Source organism: Chamaea fasciata, unplaced genomic scaffold (genome assembly GCF_029207755.1).
Source record: "Chamaea fasciata isolate MVZ Bird 193981 ecotype frontalis unplaced genomic scaffold, bChaFas1.0.hap1 SCAF_9, whole genome shotgun sequence".
Classification (NCBI taxonomy): domain Eukaryota; kingdom Metazoa; phylum Chordata; class Aves; order Passeriformes; family Sylviidae; genus Chamaea; species Chamaea fasciata.
Genome location: NW_027094094.1, coordinates 26732665 through 26757781, shown reverse-complemented (window position 1 = coordinate 26757781; position 25117 = coordinate 26732665). Strand labels below are relative to the sequence as shown.

At 44.6% G+C, this 25117-nt stretch overlaps 1 protein-coding gene across 1 annotated transcript; it reads left to right on the top strand.

The window, feature by feature from the left end:
- The first annotated feature begins 5611 nt into the window (after window positions 1-5611).
- Window positions 5612-21733, top strand: SNCG (synuclein gamma). The gene is made up of 5 exons (XM_066190642.1): window positions 5612-5918; window positions 10877-10918; window positions 11793-11920; window positions 20177-20254; window positions 21358-21733. The coding sequence occupies exons 1-5, from the start codon at window positions 5798-5800 to the stop codon at window positions 21385-21387; spliced, it is 399 nt and encodes a 132-aa protein (XP_066046739.1). The 5' UTR covers window positions 5612-5797; the 3' UTR covers window positions 21388-21733.
- Window positions 21734-25117: the final 3384 nt, after the last annotated feature.

The following is a 25117-nucleotide window of genomic DNA, read 5'->3' as shown; positions in this document are numbered from 1 at the left end:
CAGGTTAATAATTTAGCACCACGGATTTTTGGTAATGGTTACGAAAGATGCTACGTAAAGCAAGGCAAGGGATGACGTCCCTCTCCTTGTGGTAGGCATGGCATAGGATGCTGCCATGAACACATGGAAGGCATTCATTATTCAAAGGAACTTCCTTACTGAACAGTAGTGGAGATTTTTGTCTAACAGCTGTTTTAATTTGTGGTGTCTGAATAACACGTTCAGGTTATACTGTTGGTTCAAAACATCAGATTTGCTGGCAGAATGAGGTGAAAGTTTTCTTTTATATTTGTTGAGGAACAGGTCTGAGGAGTGTACCCGCTCAGGAATGAGATACACCACAACTTTGCCTTTTTTTTTCCTTCTTTTTTTTTTTTTTTTTCTTTCTCTTTTTTTCTTTTGTGAGCTGTTGCCTCAGTGTGGAACCAGGGAAAACAGACATATATTTGCTGTAACAATGTGCTCATTGGTTTCTGAGGTCAGTGTCTTCTAGGAGGTACTTTCTAGATGAGAAAGACATCTGTGCACCAACTAACGTCAGTAGTTATTTAGTCACTCTTCAGTTGCCTAGTTTGGTGCTGGTGTACCTTACAGAGCTGGGCACCGCTGCTCTGATGAAAAAATGGGTGAGTTAAATCAATTTAAAAGATAGATTGGAAAATTGTTTGTAAAGTGTTATTGTGAAGTGTTATAGTGAAGTGTTACTCCAAAAATATACTTGAAATCCATTCAGTAAGTGGTGTTATACTAATACTGGCGTGGGGATGTTTGGAGATGCTCTGGTAGTTCGCACAAGTTTTTAGTGGTTCTAAGAACAACTAGCCAAAGATGTTGTTCCTTCACTCTTTGTCCCCGGTCACTAGTGACTTTTTCCCCCCTGTGCTTTTATTCATGAAAATACTTTTTCTCCAAGTATTTCTGGGAAGTGCTTCCTCGAAGTGTTCAAACTATTCTTCAGGCTTCCAGCTAGTCTTTAAAGAGTTGATATTGCCAGTTATACCGGGTCGATCACTTATGCTCTGGGATCTTGCCAGTAAGTGTCAGGACTGCTCTTGCCTTGTCTGGTAATTCTAACCACTTCCATTAAACACAGCTCCTAACCCCCTCTGATGCTGCCTGCCCCAAAAATTCAGTATCCTGTTTGCAGTTCCATAACCAAGTCGTCAAATGCCAGCAGTGTCTCCTGGGAAATCTGCTTAAGGTGCAAAATCTCATCTTGGCCCTTTTCCTTCTGTTTGGGGTCAGAGGCCTGCAACTGCAGCTGGAGAGGAGGTGGGCAACCTCAGAGTAAACAGTGCCAAACAATGCATTTGATCAATGGCTTGGCCGTACTTGGGAAGCGAAGGCTCTGGCTGTTCCAGTCAGCATGTCTCTGGAGAAACAACCCTTAGAAATTCAGTTTGCCCTTAATAGATTCTGATGAATTTGTTTGTTTCTTTTCTGTCTTTCCAGATTCACTGCCTACTCTGTATTGCTCTTAATTATAGACTTAAATTCCGAATCTGTGTATTTAAAAGGAAAAACAAAACCTCTTGAAAAAATGTTTAAAAAAGCAAGAGAAGATGGAAAGCAGGTGTTCCTTTAGATTCATATATCCCTGTTCCAAATCTCTGAAGCAGACTGAATAACTGAAAGGATTTTATGTCTGGGAAGACAGTTTTGTTGATAGCTGCACAGCAAGGGGATAACTTCTCATTAGGCACTGGGATTTAGATCTGGAAAATGCTGTCTCATCCCTTGCCCACTGCCGGTGCGTGCTCATGCGTGTGCAGCTGCTCTGGGGGAAGAGAGTACAGGGGGAAGAGTGTCAGGAGGGGACTGCAGGGCTACAGAGCAATTCCTTTTGCTGGTCTGTCCATCTGAGGGAGAAGATGAATTCTTGTTGCATGTATTTTTAATGGTTTGCTCAGGAGCTATCAGTGGTATTTGACAGCAGAAATCAGTCACAGAAGATCGCTGAACTGGCAGCACTTAGTGTGCTGCATGTGGCTCGTGCCTGTGTGTGTTCCTGAAAGATGGCTCGTCCCTGGGTTATTCATTCCCTGGCTAAGGAAATTAGCTCATTACCTATGCAAACGTACATGCAGGGGTTCAAGTCCTAAACTGTTTGCCAAAGGATGTCAGACAACTGCTTGTTTTCATTGGGGCATGGAAATGACAGGTCTGTGGCAGTTCTCCTTTCTGCATTTTGAAGTTTTCATAAATGGAGAGAGAGAGGAAGGATTTTTGTTTATATATATAGCAAGGTTCAATCCTGTTAATGTTAATATTATTCTTCATTAAAAAAACTTCCTGAACAAAGGATATTTACCAGCCACAAAAGCAGTCTGTCTTTCCTTTCCTTACCTGTCTTTCAAACAATATCATACACCATTTAAATACTTCAATAGAATATGACCAAATCACACTCCTTTCATCCAGTAAAATGACTTTGTCAGCTGTTAGTCTCCAGCATAAGTTCATTGTTAAAGGACGAAGTTAAGGTTTTGTGGACAGAGTAGCTTGTAGCTGGGAAAATTCAAGAAGGAAGAGACCCAAATGAAGTAAAATCCTGTTCAATCTGTTGCAGGCACAAAGGAAAAGACAGTAGAGGTCGGGGAATGTTGATTTCTGCTTTACATTCTTCTCTTTGCCTTCCATCAGTGCTTTGGGAATAAGTAGACTTGAGTTAGAATTCTCTTGCCCATATCCCAGAGTTGCTGGCAGACGTTGCACAGACCAGGTGTCAGCCACCAACACCCAGGGACAGGTGGAGGGACATGAGAGGTGGGGAACTGCTCCTTTCAGGGAAAGTTTCAAGAAACTCTGCTGTTATCCAGCAAGAGGCTCAATGGCCAAGTCTGAGCAGCCGGAATTCAAACTTTAAATGAACAGCAAGTGGATGGTTTGTCATTGCACAAGTCAAGACAAGGCTTTCTTTCAGTATTATACAGATCAGCCAAATGTTTTTGAGATACAGATTTGTTTCCAGTAATGTAGCTTAACTGGCTTCTCCCATTGTTGCAAGGCAGAAAACAGAAAAAGATGCTGCTGCCAGGTGAGATAGGAACTTGGGGTCTCTGAATTGCCTGCTGGAGGCCTTTCTCCTTAGCTGCTGATTATCTTACCTGATACAAAGGGGGAACCTTACCTGGCAGGAAGTTAAGTCCCTAGCAAAATCTTAGAGGTAGCTTGTGTTAACTCTTGTTGTTACTTTTGTCTCAGGTAGGATTGGCAACAGACTGGGACTGAATCCTCTGCTTTGAGTAGAAGGATCCTGCAAGTTGCCTGGAAGTGGCAAACATTGAGGAGCCATTATGGATGCTTGCCCTGTATAGATCGCCTACGATGTTGTCTTGAGTCCAGAGCTTTCCTAAAAAGGTTTCAAGGTAAAACAATGCCTGTGCAAACTGCCTGCTGCCTGGGAGGGATCCAACAGCGTTTGTCTTGTGAGCCCTTTCTCAAGGTCATTGGGGCAGGAGAAGGCAGGAAAGGAGTATCCCACTTGAGTATTGGCTAATTCAATCTGGTGATGATTCATGTTTCACATCCCAGGATGGCTGGGTATTTTCTGCATTTTTTACCTTTTATAGCAATGCAAAATATGTAAAACTGAATTGTACAAATCACAATGACAGAACAATAGCGGAACGAAATCAAGATACGTTTCTCACTCAGCCTTATCAGCCTTGGTGTTCTCCTGAAAATACCAGTAAAATTCATAACCCTGGGAATGTCTGTGCTCTGCTTTAATGGTTGTTGAAAGCCTGGTGAAAAAGGAAATAGGCCCTGGAGCAATTCCCAGAGGTGGTAAATTCATTTTTTTAACAAATGCAGTTTAAACAAGACTCCTGCCTGTGCCAGTTTTGTGACTGGCTCCAGGAGCAGCGAGGTTAAACCACTGTTATATGGCACAATAAGGTGCAGATATCTTCAATTGAAGAGCACCTTGGGAGCAGGAAGGAGCACCAGCCGTAGCAACAACCACCTAGGGGGAATTTTGACAGATGGTAAGAAAAACCTTTTCCACTTCTTGCTGCAACGTTCTGGAACTATGTGAGCTCCTATAATAATTGGTATGCTGGGCTGGCCTTCCTCTGATTCCTGCGCTTTCTAAAATTAACAATTGATAAATTCATTAGTCTGACAAAGATTTGGCTCCTTTATATTCAGATGGAAATTTGCTCTTCATTTGTAAGTAAGGAGACTTATCTGTGAGAAAAGGATTAAGAACTATATATGTTATTTCCCAGATCAACAGCTTTTCAATAATTTCAGTATGGGGTAAAAAATCAACTTCCAAAAACTGAAGAATTATTCTTAGTTCCACAGTAAGAACTATGTTTGTGTACATGTCTGCAGTGTACGCAGATGTCTGCAGGATACGACGTTTTTTGTTCAGACTTTTTTTCTGCGTAGTCATTCCCCATCTGACACTTCCAGGCTGATAACTTCTGGCAGTAGCGGCTTGCAGACCACTGCACTTCATGACATTGTGGTGTGCTCTCTTTCCAAGATACAACTCAGCCTCTGAATTTCATATTCTGTTTGCCTGGTGAGGAAAAACACCCAAAGCACGTCAAGCTTTGGGCTCAAAGGCTGATGCAATGTGGATTCCATCGTTTCACATCTGGCATTATTAAAAAAATAAAATTAAAAATCACATTGCTGCACCAACAATTGCTTTCACATCTAGCACTGAACTTCATTCTGCTGGTGGAGCAACAGCTGATTTGGGCCACTTAGGATCTACTTCAGAAAACGCTTTAGCTTGAGTTTAACTGCAAGTACATTAGGATATCCAACTGTGATTAATGATCATGTTTAGGTATTTTTTCCTACCCAGGCCTTGAGGCTGGATGGATCTCTGTAAGATTTCCCCAGCCAGTTCTGTGCTGGCTGTTCTTGCCCTGCTGTGCTCTGCAGCAGCGGCTCTGACGTGAGGGATGGTGTTTGGTGTGAGATGTTGTCTCGCTCTGCGGCGGCGGAGCAGGGCTCTGTCTACAGCAACTCTGAGAAACAAATAGGAAACAGGATTTCCCCCAACAGGCATCTGATTTTTCACAAATGAACCGTTGTAATGGGATGTACAGCTGAGCAAACCCCACAATTTATACAGTATGACTTCACACTTGATAAACATAGCAGGTGGGACCTCAAGCTCACTTCACCTGAGCACCAAGCTGTAGCTGGCTCCCTTTTTCTCAGGATTTACTAGAAATAATGTTCTTGTTACCATTTTGTGCAGGGTGGGTTCTGGTAACTGCCAGACCAAGAAACCTTGACCCTGTTTGTTTGTTCCAAACGCTGTCAGCGTGACGTGCTCTCCACCCTCTGGGGCCCAGGAGAGCTGGTGTTTGGCTCCTGCTGCAGCCTCATGAAGATGCCCTTTCAGGAACTCAGCTCTTCTGCTAAAGTCTCCATCCTTCACCGAGAGCATTGCAGCATATTTTAAAAGCTCTTTCTGTCTGGAAATTCTCCAGACAGCTCCTTACCTACTGCTGTCATCGTCCTCCTCTCCCCCTCCCTTCTTAAAGCTTCCCAAGCAGATCCGTATCATTAATATTTCAGTATCAGCTGTACACGGGCATTGGCTACACTGCAGCACACTTCATCAATAAGAGCCAGTGAGGGCTGTGAGCTTTGCCACACTGCCTTCATCCAGCACAGGAGGAAGAGCAAAGGCAGAGCCTGCCAGAGAGGCTGAGTATCTGCCGAGGGTAAGGCTGCATCTCGCAGTCCCAGCCTTGAGGTGCTTTCTGCTGCTTTTGCTCCCTTGTTCAGATCAGCCCAGATAATACCCCAACAAGCAACAAGAATGGATGTCTTTAAGAAAGGTTTCTCCATTGCTAAAGAAGGTGTGGTGGCTGCTGCAGAAAAGACCAAGCAGGGAGTGACAGAGGCTGCAGAGAAGACCAAAGAAGGGGTAATGTATGTAGGTAAGAGAGAATTAGTTTTGATCTACTTTTGAGTGTGAAACAGCTGCATAGATTGTCTCTGAGAAAGTCTGGGGAAATGATATTGTGGCTGTAGCTTGGGAGTGACCAGCAGGATAGTCTGGATAAGATCCTGAGCTCTGCAGAGTTGCTGTGTAAACCTGGGGAACCACAGCTTCCCCGTGCCTCAGTTTCCCCAAGTTAAACATAGAAACCATTAATTCAGGGAAGGCAGAATGATGTTAAGGAGCAGAGGCTCAGGTGTAAGGTTTGTTTGACTATTCACTGATTGTTTGCAGGGTGAGTCAGGCACTCTCCAGACAAGTGAGCACTGCTGGTCTCTGCCTCACTCCACACTGGGAGGGACTCACCGAGGAGGTCCCTGAGAGGAGCCAAGTGTAAGCAAGAGGGGATTGCAGGATGCATCTGTTTCCCCACAAACAAATGGGTTTGTCCTGAAATCCTCCGCTTCGACCTCTTTCGTTGCCCATGCACACATTAATCTTGCTTTACAAGAGACGCCCAAATTCCTTTTGCCCAAAGAATAGGATCTGGAAAAAAGCATGCCTGATGTCCTGCCTGGAGACCTCCTTCACAGTTAATGGGCTGAAACCTCCTCTTCCAAGGTCACCATCAAAACCCACTATCTCCACTTATCTAGCACATGCAATTATATGGCTGGATGGTCAGATATTCCATATAATGCAAACTAAAGAGTCTTAGGTTCCCAAGACTGATTATCTCACTGGTGATTACTGCATTTCACACAGCTCGTTATTTTTGCTGGATGTGGGAGTGTTTCTTTTTGCAGGAAAGTTTACATGAAGGCTCTTCCTGCTATCATACTGCAACATCCACAGCTGTACTTAGCTACTATATTTAAAACTATTGCAAATAGCTACAGATATATATTTGTACGATATAAATTAAATACAAAATTTGTATGCAGCAGGCCTGGTAATGTCTTTATCTTGAATTTTTAAATACTTAATTATTGACATGCTGGAAATGAATGGATGTAACAGTTCATGTTTCAATTTGGAGCTGACCCACAAGAAAAAAAGGTAAGCAGCATCCTTGTAAACAACTAGCTAACTCTACATTAAGTGAAACACCAGTCTAAGAAATGTCACATGTGGGTGTCACATTGTGGTATCATTACTGCTCCACCTGCTTCCAGATCTGAGTTGTGTTGGGGTTATTCAGAGTTTTTATAAATAATTTCTCACATCTCTGTTCAGTCACGTTGTACAGCTCCATACTGTGACCTGGTTTTCGTTGTTGCACAGCCAAGATGTCTCTTTAGGAGATTCTGACCTTTTCAATAAAGTTTTCTATGAGCCTAGAACTAAAAGCCTTGAAACCTTAATCTCTGAATGAGGATCAAATAAGGATCAAGGTGAAGATTAAGTGCTTTCTCCTTTTATTGGTTTGGTTTGTTGGTATATTTCTGGTTTCTGCCCTGTCATGCACAGGACAGAGCTTTGCCTTGGCCTGATTCAGCTCCTGTTGGGAAGCTCAGCCCTTTAGGGAAAATTGAGTCTTTCACAGGCAGGAAAAGTAAAGGCCAGATGCTGATTACTCAGAAAATGGGGGGTTTGTTTCAATAGCCAGAGAAGGTGGAGGTATGGTGCATTGGTTTAAACTAGAATGATTAGTATGTTGTTCATGCTGCCTTTCATCACTCTGTGCCACATAAAGAGTAAACCAGACCTGAACTGTTCCTTCCTTGCTTCTTGCCTTGCAGAACTCTATCCCAGCAGCTTCATCTAGAGCATTAGGTGATGAGACTTGAATTTTTGGATGCTAGGAGAGAATAACACTTTATTGAACCTCAAGGGTCTTTTGAGAACATCAGGAAAGAGAGCAAAATCCCCAGGGCCTAGGATGGATGAAGTGGATCCCTGACTTTTATTCAGGTTTGTGTTAACTCATTGCTGACTCTCTGAGGAGGATTCCAAATGTCTGGGCACAGCCACCACATCTGGTGAGTCACTTGCTGCTGCCCAGGAGAAGAAAATAATGCTCACTCAGAGGCATCTGTCTGGAGTGAACAGCATCACTGGGACACTGTGGCCCCCTTGCCCCCCCTCTGATCATACAGGTTCAGCTCCCACAGCCCATGCCAGAGCAGGAGATGCCTCCCTCCTGTGCTAAGCCTGCAATGTAGTGCTCTTGCCCTGCCTCCAGCCTTGCTGAGCCGGTGGGGTAGAGAAGAGAGTGCACAAAAAGAGAGGGAGAAATCCTGTATGGTGGGTCACCTTTGCACTTTGTGAAATCACCATCTGCTCTCCATGTTCTAACAGCCTCTGAATGTGCTGAAGTGTCAGGAGATCCCTGCATGGTTAGTGTGGATCAAGCAATTGGTTCAGTGGGCTTTTTAAATATGGTTTGAATAGGGGTGTAAGTGATGCTGAAGTTAATTAATGAATTTAACGCAGAGCCACATCAGAGTATTGAGTCATTAGTACTGGTTAATGCTATAGTTCAGGAAGCCCCAACACAGAATCCAGTTCTAGTTTTCCAGAGTGGTTTTTGACCGTGTGTGTTGCAGAAAGGCCCAACACACCAAGCTGTGCTTAAACTGAGTGATTCCTGCAGGACTTAATGCACATCAAAATATCCCTTTCTACTCTAGACCTTCTCCCGGGGCAGAGTGCTCCACCAGCCCCGTCCCTGCCTGGCGGTCCCAAAGCTCTTGGGGATGACTCACGGCACTCAGAAGAGACAGGATGCATGAACTTTTAATTCTGGGTACAGAAGCTGCAGGCAAAGGGCTAATGAGTGAAATGAGATTGAGCATCAGGTGATTGCTTTCTGATTCAACAGATGCGGGTTGCTGGCAGGAGTGTGCGCTGGAAGGTCGGGTTTCATGCGGTGCATAATGGATGGGAGCCTGAGTCATCGGGTGTGGCTGGGCTGGGAGGATGAGGCGAGCTCTCCCCAGGCTGCAGCAGTGACTCTTCCCAATGACATTGCTTCTGTCACGAAATGGATTCGAATGTTTTTCTTCTATCTGCATCCCTGCTTTCTGGAATTATTTTCCGTCTGCAAATATAGCACCTGCCTACTCCCCTCCCCTGTAAAAGAATTGAGCCCAGACTGTCACCTTAAAAGTCTGGCGAAAAAGCATACAAAAGTGCAGCTCTTGTCCCAGTAAGCATTTTGACTGCAAAACTGCAAGGCCATGAAAGGCTGGTATAGCAAATCATGTACTTTGCTTACCTATCAACTGCTGTTTGACCAAAAATCAGCAAAGGGCTAAGCTTGAGCATCTGAGTCTGATATGAGACAAGCTTGTATGTGAAATCAATGTCGTGGCAGTCTTTTCTTGGAATGGTACTGGGAGGGAAAACGAAGCAGGATGGTGTCTGAATTGAACCCCGTGTGTTTGGCCCTTTCAGGGGCTCACATTCGTGGCCTGAGACTTGCTCTGCTCAGTGCTGTGCTTCTGCACACTTTTGTTTATCACGGGCACTATTATTAAATCCAGTTCACAGCAGTGCACATGCATAATGTGCGTCACTAGGAACTGCAGCTTACAGCAGTAACAAGTTAAGGGTACAAAGATTTCATCTCTTGACTTCCAAGGCTGGTTGGGAGGGTGGAGTGAAACGTTGAGGGCATATTGTAGTAGAACAGTTTTGTTCTGCCCCAGGCAAACATTGCCACCACCAAAATAAATCAACAATTGAGAATTACATTCAATAATACATAACATGTATCAGGCAGAGCAGAGCTGGGCTGGACTTGTTGTTATCAGGGCACTGCACCTGTTTGGCTTCTCAGGCTGTTAATGAGAATGAGCTGTGGATTGTAAATGGTTTCTTCCACCACACCCATGGATGCTCCACTATCATGGAGTCAAAAAATCTCCCTGGTTGATGTCCATTATTATAATCTTGATAATTGGCCATAGAAATCCTTTTGTTGTAAAAGTATGGGAAACCTGAAGAGAACCTATATATGTGCAGATGATTTGCAATATACAGTAAAGTGGGACCAGTGGAATATTTTGGCTTGTGTTTTATTTAACTTCCAAGAGAGATAAATTTGATCCTTTTTTTTTTTTTTTTTTTAGTGTGTAAAGCACCTAGTTACTATGAGGGCTGCCCATCTACCATATGATTTACCTTACCTGCTGCAGTATCAAGTGGAATGGATATATAGCTTGTCACTTCAAGCGTGGAGGAAAATCACAGAGATTAATTATTCCTTAGGGCTATTTGTGTTGCAAACTGAATGCCTTCACATCCTGTTAGCTTTTCTGCATTGAGAACAGAGAGATAAATTACAATGTAAGCATACATATGGTGTATTTTCATAATTTGAGACAAAACCATCTGCTTTCTGTGTATTGCTGTGAGCAGGCACTTTCAGCCGAGGCTGAGGCACCAAACTGGGAATCTAGTAAGTAGGTATGTAGTAGGTAGGTGGTGGTTCTGTAAATTCAGTCTCAGGTTTCTCCAGAGTCTGTATTAGTGGTATAGAATGAGACTTTAAATGACCACTGCAGCCAAGTATCCTATTGAAGGGCAGGGGAGAGTCATGGATGTTACTTCTTGTCTTGCAAGAGTGAAGTAGGTGAGATGTTACCAGGTGATTTTATTAACAGTCATTTTTACAACTAGCCTAAAGTTGATTTACCACCACTCAACTGCCCATTTTGGAAATATTGCAGGGGCAAATTTTCATAATCAAGATTTCTCAGGTCTAGACATCTCCAGAGAATTTTCTGTTGAATATATCCAACTCTCAACACAATGGTAGTCATTGGCTTTATTGGGGAGGGAAGCTGTTCTCTTTTCTGACTCTACAAATGGTTTGTGTCTGAGCAGGAGGTACCAGCAGCTCGGTACCTCGGCTCCCCACTGCACTTCCTGGGAGCAGGAAGCCATCTGTGTCCAGAAATCAGGGTGTCATTTCCAGGCAGCACTGATGGATTGTGTTTCCTTTCACAGGCACCAAGACCAAGGAGGGAGTAGTGCAAAGTGTGACCTCAGGTAAGAGCACAGCCCGAGTGGGATGTGGAAATCTGTGGTGATTGTTAGCCCTCTGGAAGGCCATGACCCCTGCCAAGTGGGAGGTCTCTGTGGGACACCACTGAGCTCCCTGACCTTCCCACTGATGAATGGAGGCTGCCTGCCAGGAGCACTGGTTCAGGGTCTGGCATTTGCAGTGGACACGGATGGGAGAAAATATTTAATCAGTAGAATAGGTCAGAAAAAATCTAGCAAAGGTTACTTGGCAGACTGGGATGATTCACAGCAATTTAGACATTTCACAATGTCAGGTGCACAGCCCAGCACGCAGAGAGGATTTACTTGCGTCAGATCCTGTCTGGGCAAAACTCAGGTCTTTGGGAGAGTCCTGTCGAGCAGTTGCAGAGTCAGGGACCCAAAGAGCTCCTTCTAGGGTATCCCCAGCTCCAAGGCAGAGCAGCCACACCAACTGTCCTGAGGGAAGATGAGTGGCTCCTTTCCCTGGAGAATTTCCTAACTATTGCTTTTTTCTGCCAAGCGGTACTAAATCAACAGAAGTTAACCTGGAAGAGGTCATGCACTGTCTGCAATGCAAAATACCTTATTTTACACTGTTGTCTCTTAGTATCTGACAGTGAATTTTTTATTCTCCAGTTGCTCCCAAAGACTGACAGGCTGCAGTGCTGCTCTCTAAGCAGCATTTTGTGCCAGACAGAAATCCTCACATACACGATCTAAATTCAGACGTGATCTCATCTAAAAAATCCAAACAAAGACTGCACCAGGGCAAATTTCTTCTTTTACATCAATGCAATCATTTTGTCATCCCAGGGAATTTGGCAGCCTTTTGGCAGTGTCTAGTTTGCTGACTTTTCTGCTTCTGTTGAAACTGCAGTTGCTGAGAAGACCAAAGAGCAGGCCAACGTGGTGGGAGAAGCTGTAGTAGCCAGCGTGAACACAGTGGCAAACAAGACTGTAGAAGGAGCAGAGACCATCGTGGCCACTACAGGAGTTGTAAAAAAGGTGTGTTTGCTTCTTCTGTGATGGACAGGACAGAAGAGCCTTTGGATTGCACTTAAACTACCTGCAAACATTTACAGTTGATGGTTTTACTTATTTCATGAAAGGTTTTCAGCACTGTCTGCTTTTGTATAATACTTAATATTATCATATAATGCCTAATATAGTCACAGAATCATTTAGTTTGAAAGACACCCCTTGAGGTCATCTAGTCCACCCCCCTTAGGGCCAATGAGAGAGGACTGTCCCACTGGGTTTTGAATATCTCCATGGAAGGAGACTCCACAATATCCCTGGGCAACCTGTGCCAATGTTTGACCACCCTCATAGGAAAAAAGAGAATTGTTTCCTTCTGTTCAGATGGACACATTAATCATTTAGTGCCTATTTTCTCTTGTCCCATCAGTGGGCACTGCTGGCAAGAGTCTGGCTCTCCATTTTCTTACCAATGTAGAATGTCGATTTTTCCCAGGGGTTTGAGCAGAAATGTCTCTGGGTTGCACCTGGACTGAGTCAGAGCTCAGGGATGTGCAGAGTGGGAAGGCACGGGAGCCAGCACTTGCCCTCACCCCTGTGCCCTGCTGGTGCGGCGCACACCCAGGCTTGCCCTGGCCACGGCAGCTCCGGAGGCAGCAGAGGGCAGCAGCAAGTCAGGCACAGCCCGGTTCCAGCAGAAAGCCTGACCCTGCTGTTCTGCTCCGTGCTGGTTTGACAACAACCTTACTGATAAAAGGCCGTGTGACCCAAATTGTGTACAGATTAAGCCACATTCAGACAAGGCAGCTTCTGTCCTCCAGCCTAATTTGACGGACGGGGCTTCTTCAAGTGAGGAGATTAAGGGGCATGTGAAGGAGCAGAACAGCTGCCTAGATGAAGGTAGTGCTGATCATTAGAGAAGATGCTTTGGTAACAAACAGCACCCATTTGTACAGCACGAGGCCAATACTTGGCAGCTCTTTGGTAAACCCGTCTCTTTCCCAGCTTCAGAGAGCGTGATAGGTGCTGTTGATGGCCACATGAGCTTTATGAGTCACAACAAACCCAAACCCAGAATCAAAGCGAAGCCAGGCTGGCCAAAATTGTTTTAATTGTTCAGATAGTCGGCTGATTAATTTCCTGACCTGCACATAAACACATTGTGATGTGAAACAAAACTTCTACACAGCATATAAATCCTGAGAGAATAGCCTAACAAAAGAGAACAGCAGCTACAAGTGACGCAAAATGTCCTCCTGAAAGCATGTGAAAAGGGCAGATACAGGAGTTCTGCTAAGCCCTTGGGATAAGTTTAATCTCTGTTCCCCCAGGGAACATCAGTTAGGCTGCAGAAGTGCAAACAGCAATTCCTAATTCCATGGGGCCAGAATACCCCTTCCTACCTTTTGACTGACCATGGGGTGACTGATCCAGGAGAGTGAGGAATTTGCTGATGATAGGAATCCCTGCTATCCCAGATAGTGAACTGTCTCCCCTCCAGCAAGAACTGAGCAGCAGAAATCCTCTTCCCCTTTCCTCCTAAGTGAGAATCCCACCTCAAACTCTGACGGCTACAGTTTCCAGCTAATTTCAGAACTTAAACCAGTGCAGATTTTCCAGAGAGCATCTGAACTGTTACTCTGATGTCTTCCATTGATGTCCGATTGCTTGGACTTAAAATGGAGATTGATTAAGAAATAAAAAAATAGGATGTGTCACATGCTAAAGGGCAGACTAAATGGAGCCAGGAAACTGCTTTGGATACAGCATCATGGTGTCATGCCAAACAGCAGAGGTGGGCAGCAGACTGAAAACAGGAGGAGAAAAACAAGAAAAATCACAGGAGAAAAAAAATTCAGGAAAAACATTTGTTTCTGTGAAAGAGGGTTCATCTGTTCTGCTGGTTTATATCAGCTTAGGAGGGCAAATCTTTTATTCATACCCACCATACTTTAACATGTAGCTAGACACCTGTTAGATCCAGCTAGACACGGGAGACTGAGCTCCACATGCACTTTGAGTGGATCCCCACTGCTAATGGATAATTGCCATGGAGCCAAAGCTGCTCCAGAGGGAGGGCCCTGAAAAGAGGATAAGGAGTTGTGCTGGGCTCTCAGCACCAGCTGTTCTATCTCCAGAACTGCTCCTATCATGTTACACAATTTGCTAATGGAAATGCATCCAGAGTTTGCCAATAGCAGCACCAGGCACTGTAATGCATGTGGGAGGCTCACTTGAGATACACTAAGAGTGATAATGTATAGCTTTTAAGTGTTTAAACAGTGAATACCCACTGAAGTTTGAGAGAGCATCCAGCCCTGAGATTTGTTTGTGCTCCATACCATCCTCCTTCTTTCTAATTGCACGGAGCTCTTGCCAACATCTTATTTGGATTTTCATCTATCTCCAGCGTTGTTCCCTGCTATAGAAGGGCTGTTCAAAGTGCCAGGGATCTGTGAATGCATGGCACTGAGCAGTGCTTGGGGTGACTCAGGGTGTGGACTCGAGTGGCCTAGAAGGCCTGCCCCCAGCTGACCATTCCCAGTATTAGTATCAATTACAGAGAGCTTGTTGACATTTAATCTGTGCATTTGACAGCTGGGATCAGCGGCAGGCACACATTAGGAAAGAGAGGGGTACTCCAAGGGTTTTGGGTTAAGTTTTGCTCGGGATAGCTGGGGGGTGCAGGTGACTTTGGCTATGGGAAAGAATTCAGCCCTTTGTTGCATCATGGCAGGCACTGAAATGTGGACACCCTGGCAGCCTGCTGTTCCTTACTGCCCTTGTGGGGACACACTCAGAGCCACGCAGAAGGAAATGGGGCTGAAGTAACCCTACACCTATGGAAGGGTGCCAAGCACCAGATGAGAACAACCTTGAGTTGTGCTGGCACTGCCTTGTAGGGCTTTGGCACTGACCTGGTCACTGCTGAGTACAAGAAAGTATTGACTCAGCTGGAGGAGTTTTTAAGTATCAACTAAAAAATCTGTAAATTAAGAGATTATAAACCCCCCACAATTTTTCTGTTACAAAAAGGAATGAAACCAGTCAGTAGTGCATTCTGTCTGTGGCTTTGCACCCAGCCCTAGGGTGGGCATTGAGAGATTCCAGTGAGATAAGCACCCCCTAAATGTCCCTGTCTTAGAAGAGGATTAGTTCTTCAACTGTATGACACAGCACAGAGCTTGCTGCAATGCAGACACCACGTGGCTGGGAACAAGCCCATGTACATACACACGCTCTCAAAATGTCCCTCAGGGTTTGGAACTGATGCTTCCCTACACCCTCCACCTAAATCTTCCCTTCAGATCTATTTGTCCTGTCAGATTTTACGGTTTAGTTGTCAGTTCATGACTCTGTCGCTTTGAATTGGGTCTGATCTTTTTTTCACTTCACCCCATTAATTAAATGAGCATTTGTCAGTTCTGTGCAACCGCTGGGCGCGTTCCCTGGATCACGGCGTTTCTGCGCACCTGATCTGGTGCACGAGGGCCGCACCCACACCATGGCTCATCTCTTTCACAACAACTCCACATCCTGAATGTGAAAGGCTGCTCTTCATGGCCTTAATTCCCTTCACTTACACCCTGCAATGCCTCCAGTGCAATGACAGTCTGTCACACAGAGGGAATTAGAAGCAGAAACTGAGTGACCTTCCTGTTCAAGTTAGATTGGCAAGTGCCACTAGGAGAGAGCAACCAAGGGTATCTGAGAAGCCACCAAGGGCAGAGCTGCTAAGCAGGAGGAGCAGGGAAATCAACGGCCAAACTAGCCAACAATTAGGTAGAATAAATAGTTGAAACTTGTTCCCCTTTGTATTCAAGCTTCCCCATACTTAGCTGATGCAGTGGTGCATCCCAGTGGTATCCTTCCACATGTCATGGAATGCAACACAAGATGTTTTTTCAAAAGTGCTGTGGAGTGGAGCACTCTGGCTACAGACACTTTTTCTGTGCTTCTCTCTCAGTCTCATTAGTGCATCCAGGCAGACATTTTCCCATGCAAAATGGCTGAGTTAGTGGCACTAGTGAAGCCTTAAAGCCGACAAGGCCACGGATGTGCTTCATGGCTCAAGGCTGTACCCCAGCAATCCCATAGGATACACGTTAAATATGTGTCATTTGCATAAGTAGGCCCAGAAGACTCTCAGAGAGTCTGACTGTGAGCTGGATAAAAACAAAGCCACCCCAAAAGTCTACCCGGATTTGTAGGGTGAAACAGGAATCCTGCATGCCCATCTGTCTGTCCTGTTGGTGGGTCCACTCACTTTAATCAAGGCTTGACCCCTTAGTCAGAGCTGTCAGCGTCACTTGGAGCACACTCAGCCTGAAACCTATCCAGGACAGCTCGTTCACAGGACCTGCCAGGCTGCCTGAGGGTTTCCTAGGGAGTGGTTTGCGGATGCTGCCAGGCAGCATCGTGTTTGCTCCAGTACCCAAGGTCAAGAGCACTACAGGAGGCTGAACCTCTCCCCCTTATGCAATTGATGTCCTTTTGAGGGCTCCTAAATTTGTAGCAGATTAGGCTGCCAGTGAACCTCTCTAGCTTTACAGCCTTAAAATAATAATAATAACAATAATAATAATGAAATCTTGCTTGCCACTGAATTTGTTGAAATTTGATGAGTCTATTCCAGCATCCAGTATTTGGACTGCTTTCTCTGTTATATAATGAAGATAATCTTAGTAAGATTGTTTATGTCCAAATATTTGGGGACAGCAATAAAATTCCCACTGGCCTATAAGATCATATAGACAAAAAAAATAAATTCCACTTCATAAATGAACTCAGACAGTGGACAAGTCAATTGCTGAAGAGCTGAAAAAGGGAATTTCATAGAATCTGTGAAAATGAGAACTCTGAGTATTTAAATTGTAATTAATTTCTTCCAATATTTCTGGGCTTTTAAAATCAGTTTTTAAAAAAAACTTATTAAAATATCTGAACCCAGAAGCCTATAGTACAGTCTATTTAAGATCCCTTAGCATTGCACAGGAATATTTTTATAAATGGCAGGTCTTAATTTGTTGAGTTTTTAAATAGTGATGGCTGAACAGGTGCCTCTGTTTCACAACCTTAGTGAAATATTTTTTTAATGTAGATATCCTGTATATATTCTACAGTAAAAAAAAATTTTTAACACACAAAGTATTTAAAAACTTGTGTAGTATTCTTGGAAGGAATCCTAAGGTCTTGTGTTTCACTTAACTCTTATGTTCAAGTACTTCACTTTTCTTTCCTCGCTAGCAAAAACTAGTGAAAAACTTCACCTGCCCACCCAAAAATAGAAGAAAATAGCCCATAGCAAACTAAGTATTTAATTTTTCTTCCATTTCAAATACTTTATTTCTAAGGAAGTACGTAATTTCTGAGGGAAAATGTTCGGCTCGCCCTTTAAAAGCAGGAGGACCATTACTAATTGCTTCATGGTTTCAACATGCCTTTTGCTTAGAAAATGTTACCCCTTTTAAAGAGGAGATGAGCACTGACAGGAATGGCAAAACTCTTGCTGCCCCTAAGGACGCTGGATTTTCACCCCTTCTTTCTTGCCCAGCATTGTTCTGTGAGTCAGTGTTATAGCTGGGGCTGGTGCCCAGGAATTTCTGGCTCTGGCTCTGTCCAAAGTGAAGATCCCTACACCACATGGTCCTCCTCTGTATCTTGTGTTCCTGAGCAGGCCCTGAAACCCCCAGCCAGCTAACACCCAGCTGAAGAATGCAGCCCTTCCTCATCTCCTGCTCCCTATTCTGGGCAGGGTGGAAGCACGTGAGAAAAAGGCTGTGAGGCGACATCCCTAACACGGCCTGACACCTCTTCATCCTGCTATTGTGCTGGTTCCTCCAGCATAGTTTAGAGACACCCTACAGAAACTCAGTTGCTTCCCTTTCTAAAAATAGATGGTTGATTTTTAGCCTTCTGGAGCAGTCTTGGCAGAGAGCACGACTAAGGGATCTAACACGCAACACAATAGCTGGACAGGGATTCTCCAGCCCACCCATTGCTCTTGGATACAGTGTCCCAAGGGTGCTCTTGAGAAAGGTGTGCCTCTCCCAGGACTCTTTCCACATCTACCAGAGCTGAGCTCCCTGCCCCCAGGAACAATAGGTGGTCATACCCTGTAGAAAGATGGAGCGCACCGCACTGGTCCTTGTGTTCCTGTGAGCTGTTCCCCAGTTTTCCCAATGCAGCTCAGCACCTTAGGCAGTTGCCTTTGATTGTCCTTCACAATTTCACACAGCAGCTGGTAACTCCACCTGCAAAACACTATGAAAGAAACATCTGCTCTTGCAGCTGTTGTCAGTGGCTTGCATTGGAGGTTTCTTTCCTTTCTACCTAACAGTCAAAAATCTGTTTGTAAAGCTTCAAAATACAATTTGAGGCTATTTACCTGCTTTGGCTTAACGCAAACTGTTGAGTTATAAGGTGTAGATACACAAAGTGTAATGTAAATGCAAATGTAAAGTGCTTTAAAGCCACAGGCTGGATCCTGTGGCTGGATGAGTGTCCATAAATGCAGTGTAGTGAGCTGTTTGCTGGCAGCAGGAGAGCTGACTCATTTCAGAAAGACTGTGACCAAGTGGCTGCATCAGAGCAGTGGCCTCTCCTGAAGATCTGCACGTCTCCCTGCAGGAGAAACTGGCTTCCATGATGTGCACTTTGATGTCATTTGGTTACCTGGGCTTGCTCAACACAGCTCAGGCTGGTACCAGCAAGATTCATTTCAGCCAACAATGCAGAGCAAGTTAAGGGCATGTTCCTTAGGAAAAGATGGTCACACTGTGCTTCTCATCTGGAGACACCAGCAGCACATGGTGCTCTCTCTCCACAAACAGACTGATCACCTCTGGTCTCAGCAGGGAGATGAAGGAATGCCTGCAGCTGAGACAGTCATCAGTACAGGGCTGCAGCTCATACTTTGGCTTTTTTTTGTCTCCAGTGGTTTGATCTGACAGTAGCTTGCATGGAGAGCAGGAAGCCCAGAGGTAGGACAAGCAGGTTGCAGTGCTTACACCTCCTGGCTCCCCTTGCTGCCACAAATGGATCTGAAGTTCAATTTCCAGATTAAATTTTCATGGGCTCTACCTTGTATCTGTGTAACTCCATCTACTTTTTCCTTTTTTACTTCACATCACCTTTTTCTCCCAAACTCAGTCCAGAAAGCAGCAAGGGTGGCAGGGATGTTCTCCTACTGATGAGAACAGTTGTGACTGGACAGGAAAGTAAGGACATGTGTGAAAAGGAAAAGTAGAGTCCCCTAAACACATGAAGCATAAAGTTCTGTTTACAGTAGATTTGGCAGGGACATTGGTTTGCTTTGCAGCAGCAGCACCAAGCAAAGTGGTGGCCTTGTGTTTCCAAAATGTTCAAATTCATATCTTTGCCTTCCATGAAAAATTGACTTTCCCTTTCCATATTATATGTGTCTCTAGTTCCATCTATGGTGGCCCTGACTTCAAGTAGGAAGAGAGTCATTCAGGGGAACTGCTGGACATGTGTGCTTGAAGGGAACAGAGAAGCTTTGTAATTTTAGTTGAGTTCTCTGGTGAACTAAACTAAAATTACAGAGGTGCTGCTATTTCTGCTTCCCCCTCCTCTCACTGACTGATTCCACCCAGGTGCATTTCTGCTTTCTGTCCATCCCCTGTGCACATCCAGTATGGTCAGGATTTTATCTTCTCTTCCCATGCGGCCAAATTGTGTTTAATGTAATTACCTGGCAATGCAACCTTTTCTCTTCTTCTGTGAATAGGAGGGTAGCTGAAAGATGTAGGTTAGAAGACCCCAAAATACTTAAGTAAATGCTTGGACTCAAACAAAAAAGAAAAGCTTATCCTTTGATAATGATATTTTATCTGAAGCATGGCATTAACACTACCACAAGTACTGCAATATCTTTGATTAGTTTTAGTCTATGCAATGAGTGCTTAGGGTACGACAATGCAGGGAAAGGCTGGGTATAGCCTCACTATATGTAAATTTATTTGTTCCTCCCGAATTCTTCACACTAAAGGTGTCAAAACTCTGGTCTCAATGACAGAAAGAGAACTGATTTTCTGTATGAAAATGGCCCTAAACCAGGCTGTAAGAAATTGAGTTGGCTTTTTCATAGATACCTGCTCTAACTAGCTACACATTAAAAATGGATTTCAAACAGCATCTGCCATCTATTAAAACTGCAATTCTGCTTGTCTGTGCAATGCTCAACCCCATCTCACGCAGCCTGTCTAAGATTAGGGCCATGACTCTGCATGTGGGACAAACATCTTGCTTGTGACTTGGCAGGAGGACCTGGCAGCGCCGCAGCCGCCCGAGCAGCCCAGGGTGGAGGGAGAGGGGGCCCCGGCAAGCGCTGGAGAAGCGGTGAGTGGTGCCACGGCTCAGCTGCCCCGGGCGTTACTCCTCTCTGGGTTACTGGTTTCCTCGTGGCAGAATCTCCCCCTTGCCTCCTGCAGTTCCAGAACTGGCCTGCAAGGGGCCCCTCACTGTTCCCACTTTCCTGAGTTACTGGACAAAAACCTGAGTTCATCTCTTCTCGTTTTTGCCACTTCCTTATCTTGGCAATTTTCCATGAGTGACAGATGGACAGATTGCAAACTGCTGCCTGATTTGGGTTGATTTTGGGGTGTAAATGCATATAGAAAAGTTAATGTTGTCCTAAGGTTCTGTCATCACATGGAATAGCTTTTTCCTGTTTGCAGCCATGCTTTAGAAGAGATTTAGGTAACAAGTTAAGTTTTTCTATAAAATTTTGTGTGTTTTTATTAGTTCATTTAATTTTTGAACTGTTCTACCTGCAATGTTCTTTTGAAGCCCTGAATCAAACATTAGTCTCTGGGCCAATTTCAGCTCTTGAACAAGGATGATTTTTTTGTCCAACATGGACAAACAGGAGCAAATGCTTCTCATGTGGTATTTCCTTTACAATTTCAGTGTTCAGGCCTTTGTCTGCCCCTTCCAAAAGTACTGCATGAACTCAAACCCCCTAGTTTTCAGCCTTTCTGAAGCTTGGGCTGTTTTCATGGTCCCCAAAGCTCCAAAAAGTCTCAGCTTATGTCTACCACCCTCCTCCAGGCATCACCCCCCACTGCCAGTCCCAGAAATGGGGCCCATAATCCCACTGGCTGCATGTCTGCACCAGTGCTGATGTCAGGCTGGCTCAAGCAGGAGCAGACTCAGGAGCACAAACCAGGACACTCCTGCCCATGGAGCCTGGCCCCACGTTAGCTTGACTTCCACCACGTGTGAATTCACACCCTCATTTTCCCCAGAGATCTGAGTTACAGGAGTGTGTCTGGTTTCCAGAAGGAATGGATAATTCATTTATTTTTTGCATCACCTATGGTCCTCATTGTTTTCTAGCTGTTTGTGTGGTGACTGTCAGCACTGATTTTTCTCCTAAATTTATTTATATATGTTTTCCAGTGGAAACATTTACCTGTTTTCTTATCTGTCTTCTCTCACAGGGTGAAATTGAAGGTGCTCCATCGAGTTAGGGAATTCTTGCTCAAAAGAAACCATTCCAAGAGCATACATGAAAGTTTTAGCTGACACCATAACAGGAAAATCCCACTGTCCACAGACTACATTCAGCTCTGTAGTCTTGCACTTGCCTCATAAGCCAGTCGTACAATATATGTAAGCCAGACTCCTTTAATTGTAATTAACATGCAGGTGTGTACTGGGTTGTGTGTCTTTCCCAACCTTCCTCCTGGCCTCCCAGTTGCTTTGTAAATTTTGGTTGGACTCACAAATCTGTGTCTTGCATCCATATGCACTGGCACTTGGGATCTCTACGCATTGTGGATTTTTTTTTTTAACTAATAAAAAGTGTTTGAACAAGTTTTTTGTCTTGTTGGTTTTGTTTGAACATTTTAGATGTAGATCCTTCCAAACTGATGCATTCTTCCTGTAAAAGTGCAGTATTAGAATACTCAAACCTGTAAGGGCCTTAAATCATGTTGCAAGAGATGAAGAATCATGAAAAACTGTATTTCTGAGGACAGTACTGTAGGTAGGCTGGCTTTCTGTCTCTCAGGGCTGAAAAACAAGTATTTCACTTTTTAATACTTGCCATATTTAAGAGAGAATGTGATTTTGGATGAAAGGAGGCTTTTTAAAGAAACATGAAAGTGATGTTTAGCTCAGTTTATTCTGTTTGCACCAGAAAGCTGTCCTGACGTCAGGATGTAAAAAGCTGCTGGAAGGTAACTAAAGAAATGTGATGGGCACCAACTGACCTGATCAGAACTGCACTGCACTGCTGCTGTTAGGGATGGGCAGGGTTGCTGTGAAATGTGTGTTTGTGTGAGGGCAGGTGCCAAAGGAGAATCTCCTGGTGCACCACAAACACAGAGCTGGTATCAGATCAGCTGCTGAGTGGGAGCAGCAGAGACCCTCCACATCCACCAGGGTAGAGAGCAGGAAAATGTTGCTCATTGCTGTAAATAATGGGCTAAGTTTAAAGCACATCAGTAGGTATGGGTATAAAAATAAGTTCTTTTATTTACCTGGAGGAAGAGTACTCATGAATCCAGGAGAAGCCAGTGTAAACTGTTGAGATTGAAACTGCTTCAAAATCTGACCAATAATCTTCATTAAGCTGCTAAATGATGATGACTATGGAAGGAATTAGAGAGGAGACTTGGCTGTGGCATGGAAGCATCTAGCAAGTGTGCTGGCAGCCTCTCTCAGGCATAACAGTATGCGTAAAGCATTGCCTTGCAGAGATTTCCATCCCAGTGGGTCTTTGATCACAACACAGAAAGGGAACAAAAGAGCCCTAGCAGAGGTAACAAGGCCCCTCAAAGGAAGATGTATCTGATTTGTGCCTTCTCTTTTATGATGTCCTGCAAATAACTGCCAATTAAACAGAGTAACTAAAATTGAGGCCAAGGTAAGGGGACATAAAGAGAGACTCATGCCCAGCAGCAGGAGGCTGGAGTCTATTCTCAGTGCTCACTAGAGAGAGAAAGAAAAACCTTTGGCTCAAAAACTTTGCTTTATGGGGATACAAACAAAAGTGTTTTGCAAAAAGAGCGTTTCGCAAAAATAAAAGGAGGTGAATGCCTTCACTCTGTAAGGCATGTGTGGGAGGCAGGAGCGGGCTGTAACTCAAAGGAGGAGTAAGCTGCTCCCCAAATGCCCATCTCTCAAACAGGCTTTGCCCCTGGTTTGAGGGCTTAAACCAGGAGAGAACCGTAATTACTGAGCTAAGAATGCCAGGCCACATCTCTGCCACGCCAAGCTATGGGGCTGCTTGGGAGGACGGCATGCAGCTCTCTGTGTTTCCTTCCCTCCGGGAGGGAAAGGGTTTTACCAGTATTTACACACCTGTATCTAGAACTGTGGGACTGAAAACACTGCTTGGCTACTGCCCAACATTTGGGCACTAAAAGTGTCCAAATGTTTCCTAAAGATCTGCCTCTACACTTGCCTGCCTCTCACGTGGGAGAACACTGCTCTGGGCCCAGGCAGGTTCAGTCTCTGCACAGGTCTGGTCTAGTCCCATGGCAGTCAGAGCCCAGAGAGTGTTTATGAATCTTGCACAGGCAGTCACAAGTCTTGGAGACATACACCAGGACATGCAGTTTCCTTGCACATGAGTACCCTGTGTCAGTGAGTGGGAACAGGGTAGTGCTGTGCCCATGCAATGGCTCAATGAGCCTCTATTTCCTCCCTGTCTCTTCCTCAGACTGGCTGTCACCCAGCTGCGGGGAGCAGAAGCCAGAGGTCTGAGCCACATTTGTCAGAGGTAAGAAAGGTGAAGACTTGCTTCTTTTGAAGTAGAAGGGTCTTTCATTAAAGAGGCAAAATATTGTCTATCAATTATTCAACTTAACTTTGTTGTACATCTGTTTGGTTCGTTGAAAGGAAGGCTGTACTTTCAATGAGTATTCAGACAAGTGTAGTGAAGTGATGGAAGGGAAGCGAAAAGTGGAATGATGGAGGAGATGTGTCAGAAACATCCCACAGGAGAAGGTACTTTCACTATGGAAGTGCTGGCACCCCCTGCCCCAGGTAAATGCTGAGGGAAGCAAACACTAGCAAAATCATTTTTTGCTGACAGGTGACAGTCTGGGCAATAACGAATTTCTTTTTACTCATCTCACCCTGTGAATCATTGAAGTGGACTTTGTACATGTGATACCACTGTCACACAAGCTGTTAATTTAATCCCACTGTGATAAGACAGCACCTAGTGCCAGTACAGTGTGGTCACTGTCTGTCCCCAGTGACGACTCTGGGTACTTGCACTCTGATCTCTGAGGGGATCCAGTGAGCCAGGAACACCTGCTGCCAAGTGTTGCATCAACGTCTCCATAAAAGTGACCAACAAAATGCTGAAAACCACTTTTTTTCCCCTTGTGACAGCAAAACTTCCTTACCATGTAAAACTACAGTTAAGCTTTATCGAGTGATTTGTTCTCATAGAGCTCACAGCCTTTGCAAGCTCCCCCCAGTTATGTCCTAGCCAAGGGCTGAAGGCAGGCAGGGCCTGATTTTTCAAAGACGTTTGTCTGGGATGAAGGAGAGGAAGCAGTGGCTCTCTGCAGAATATCCCAAATAGCATTCCACTAATTTAAATGCAAATCAGGTAATAATACACTTAAAATCCCACTTCATTTGAAAGTCCTATTTTTGTGTCTGCATAATGCATGTCCTAAAACTGAATTCACAGAGCACCCAATTAAAAACTGAAGGGCTGTTTTTTAACACTGTTCTCTATAGAATCACATTCTCATCTCTTTGACACATTGGAACTCAGCTTAACTGCTTCCTAAATGCACAAGCCACAAGAAGATGCTCCATACTGTTAATAGCATAGCAGAAAAAGCTCAAATTAAAACTGCGCTTTCTGACTATCAGACAAACCCCTGCCCGCATGAATTTGAAGCAGCACAGAGTTTCCCTGTCAAGCTTTGGCTCTGCTTTTTTGCGTGGATCCCAGCATGTGAGGCAGCTCTGCTTCTCCACCCTTCGCCTCCCACTAAGCCCACGTGGGGTGGGCAGCACAGCTGTGTGCCAGAAGGGCAGAGCCACAGCACTCCTTCCTCTCAGTGTGCCTAGAAAATACACACGTCTCTCCTGTAGATTTTACATCCTCAGCTTTCCCAGCCAGTCACTCCTGGGATAGGACCAGTTATTTATTGCCCCAGTCCCATGCCAGATTTTAAGGTGGGAGTCAAGCCTTTCTCATCTTCCTAGCCTTTCTAAGTTAAAGAC

Bases quoted from the DNA above. Each gene is read 5' to 3' on its own strand.
- SNCG (XM_066190642.1), top strand. From the start codon at position 5,798: ATGGATGTCTTTAAGAAAGGTTTCTCCATTGCTAAAGAAGGTGTGGTG. The intron at 10,919-11,792 runs GTAAGAGCACAG...TTGAAACTGCAG, and splicing joins AGTGCAAAGTGTGACCTCAG to TTGCTGAGAAGACCAAAGAG. The intron at 20,255-21,357 runs GTGAGTGGTGCC...CTTCTCTCACAG, and splicing joins CGGCAAGCGCTGGAGAAGCG to GGTGAAATTGAAGGTGCTCC.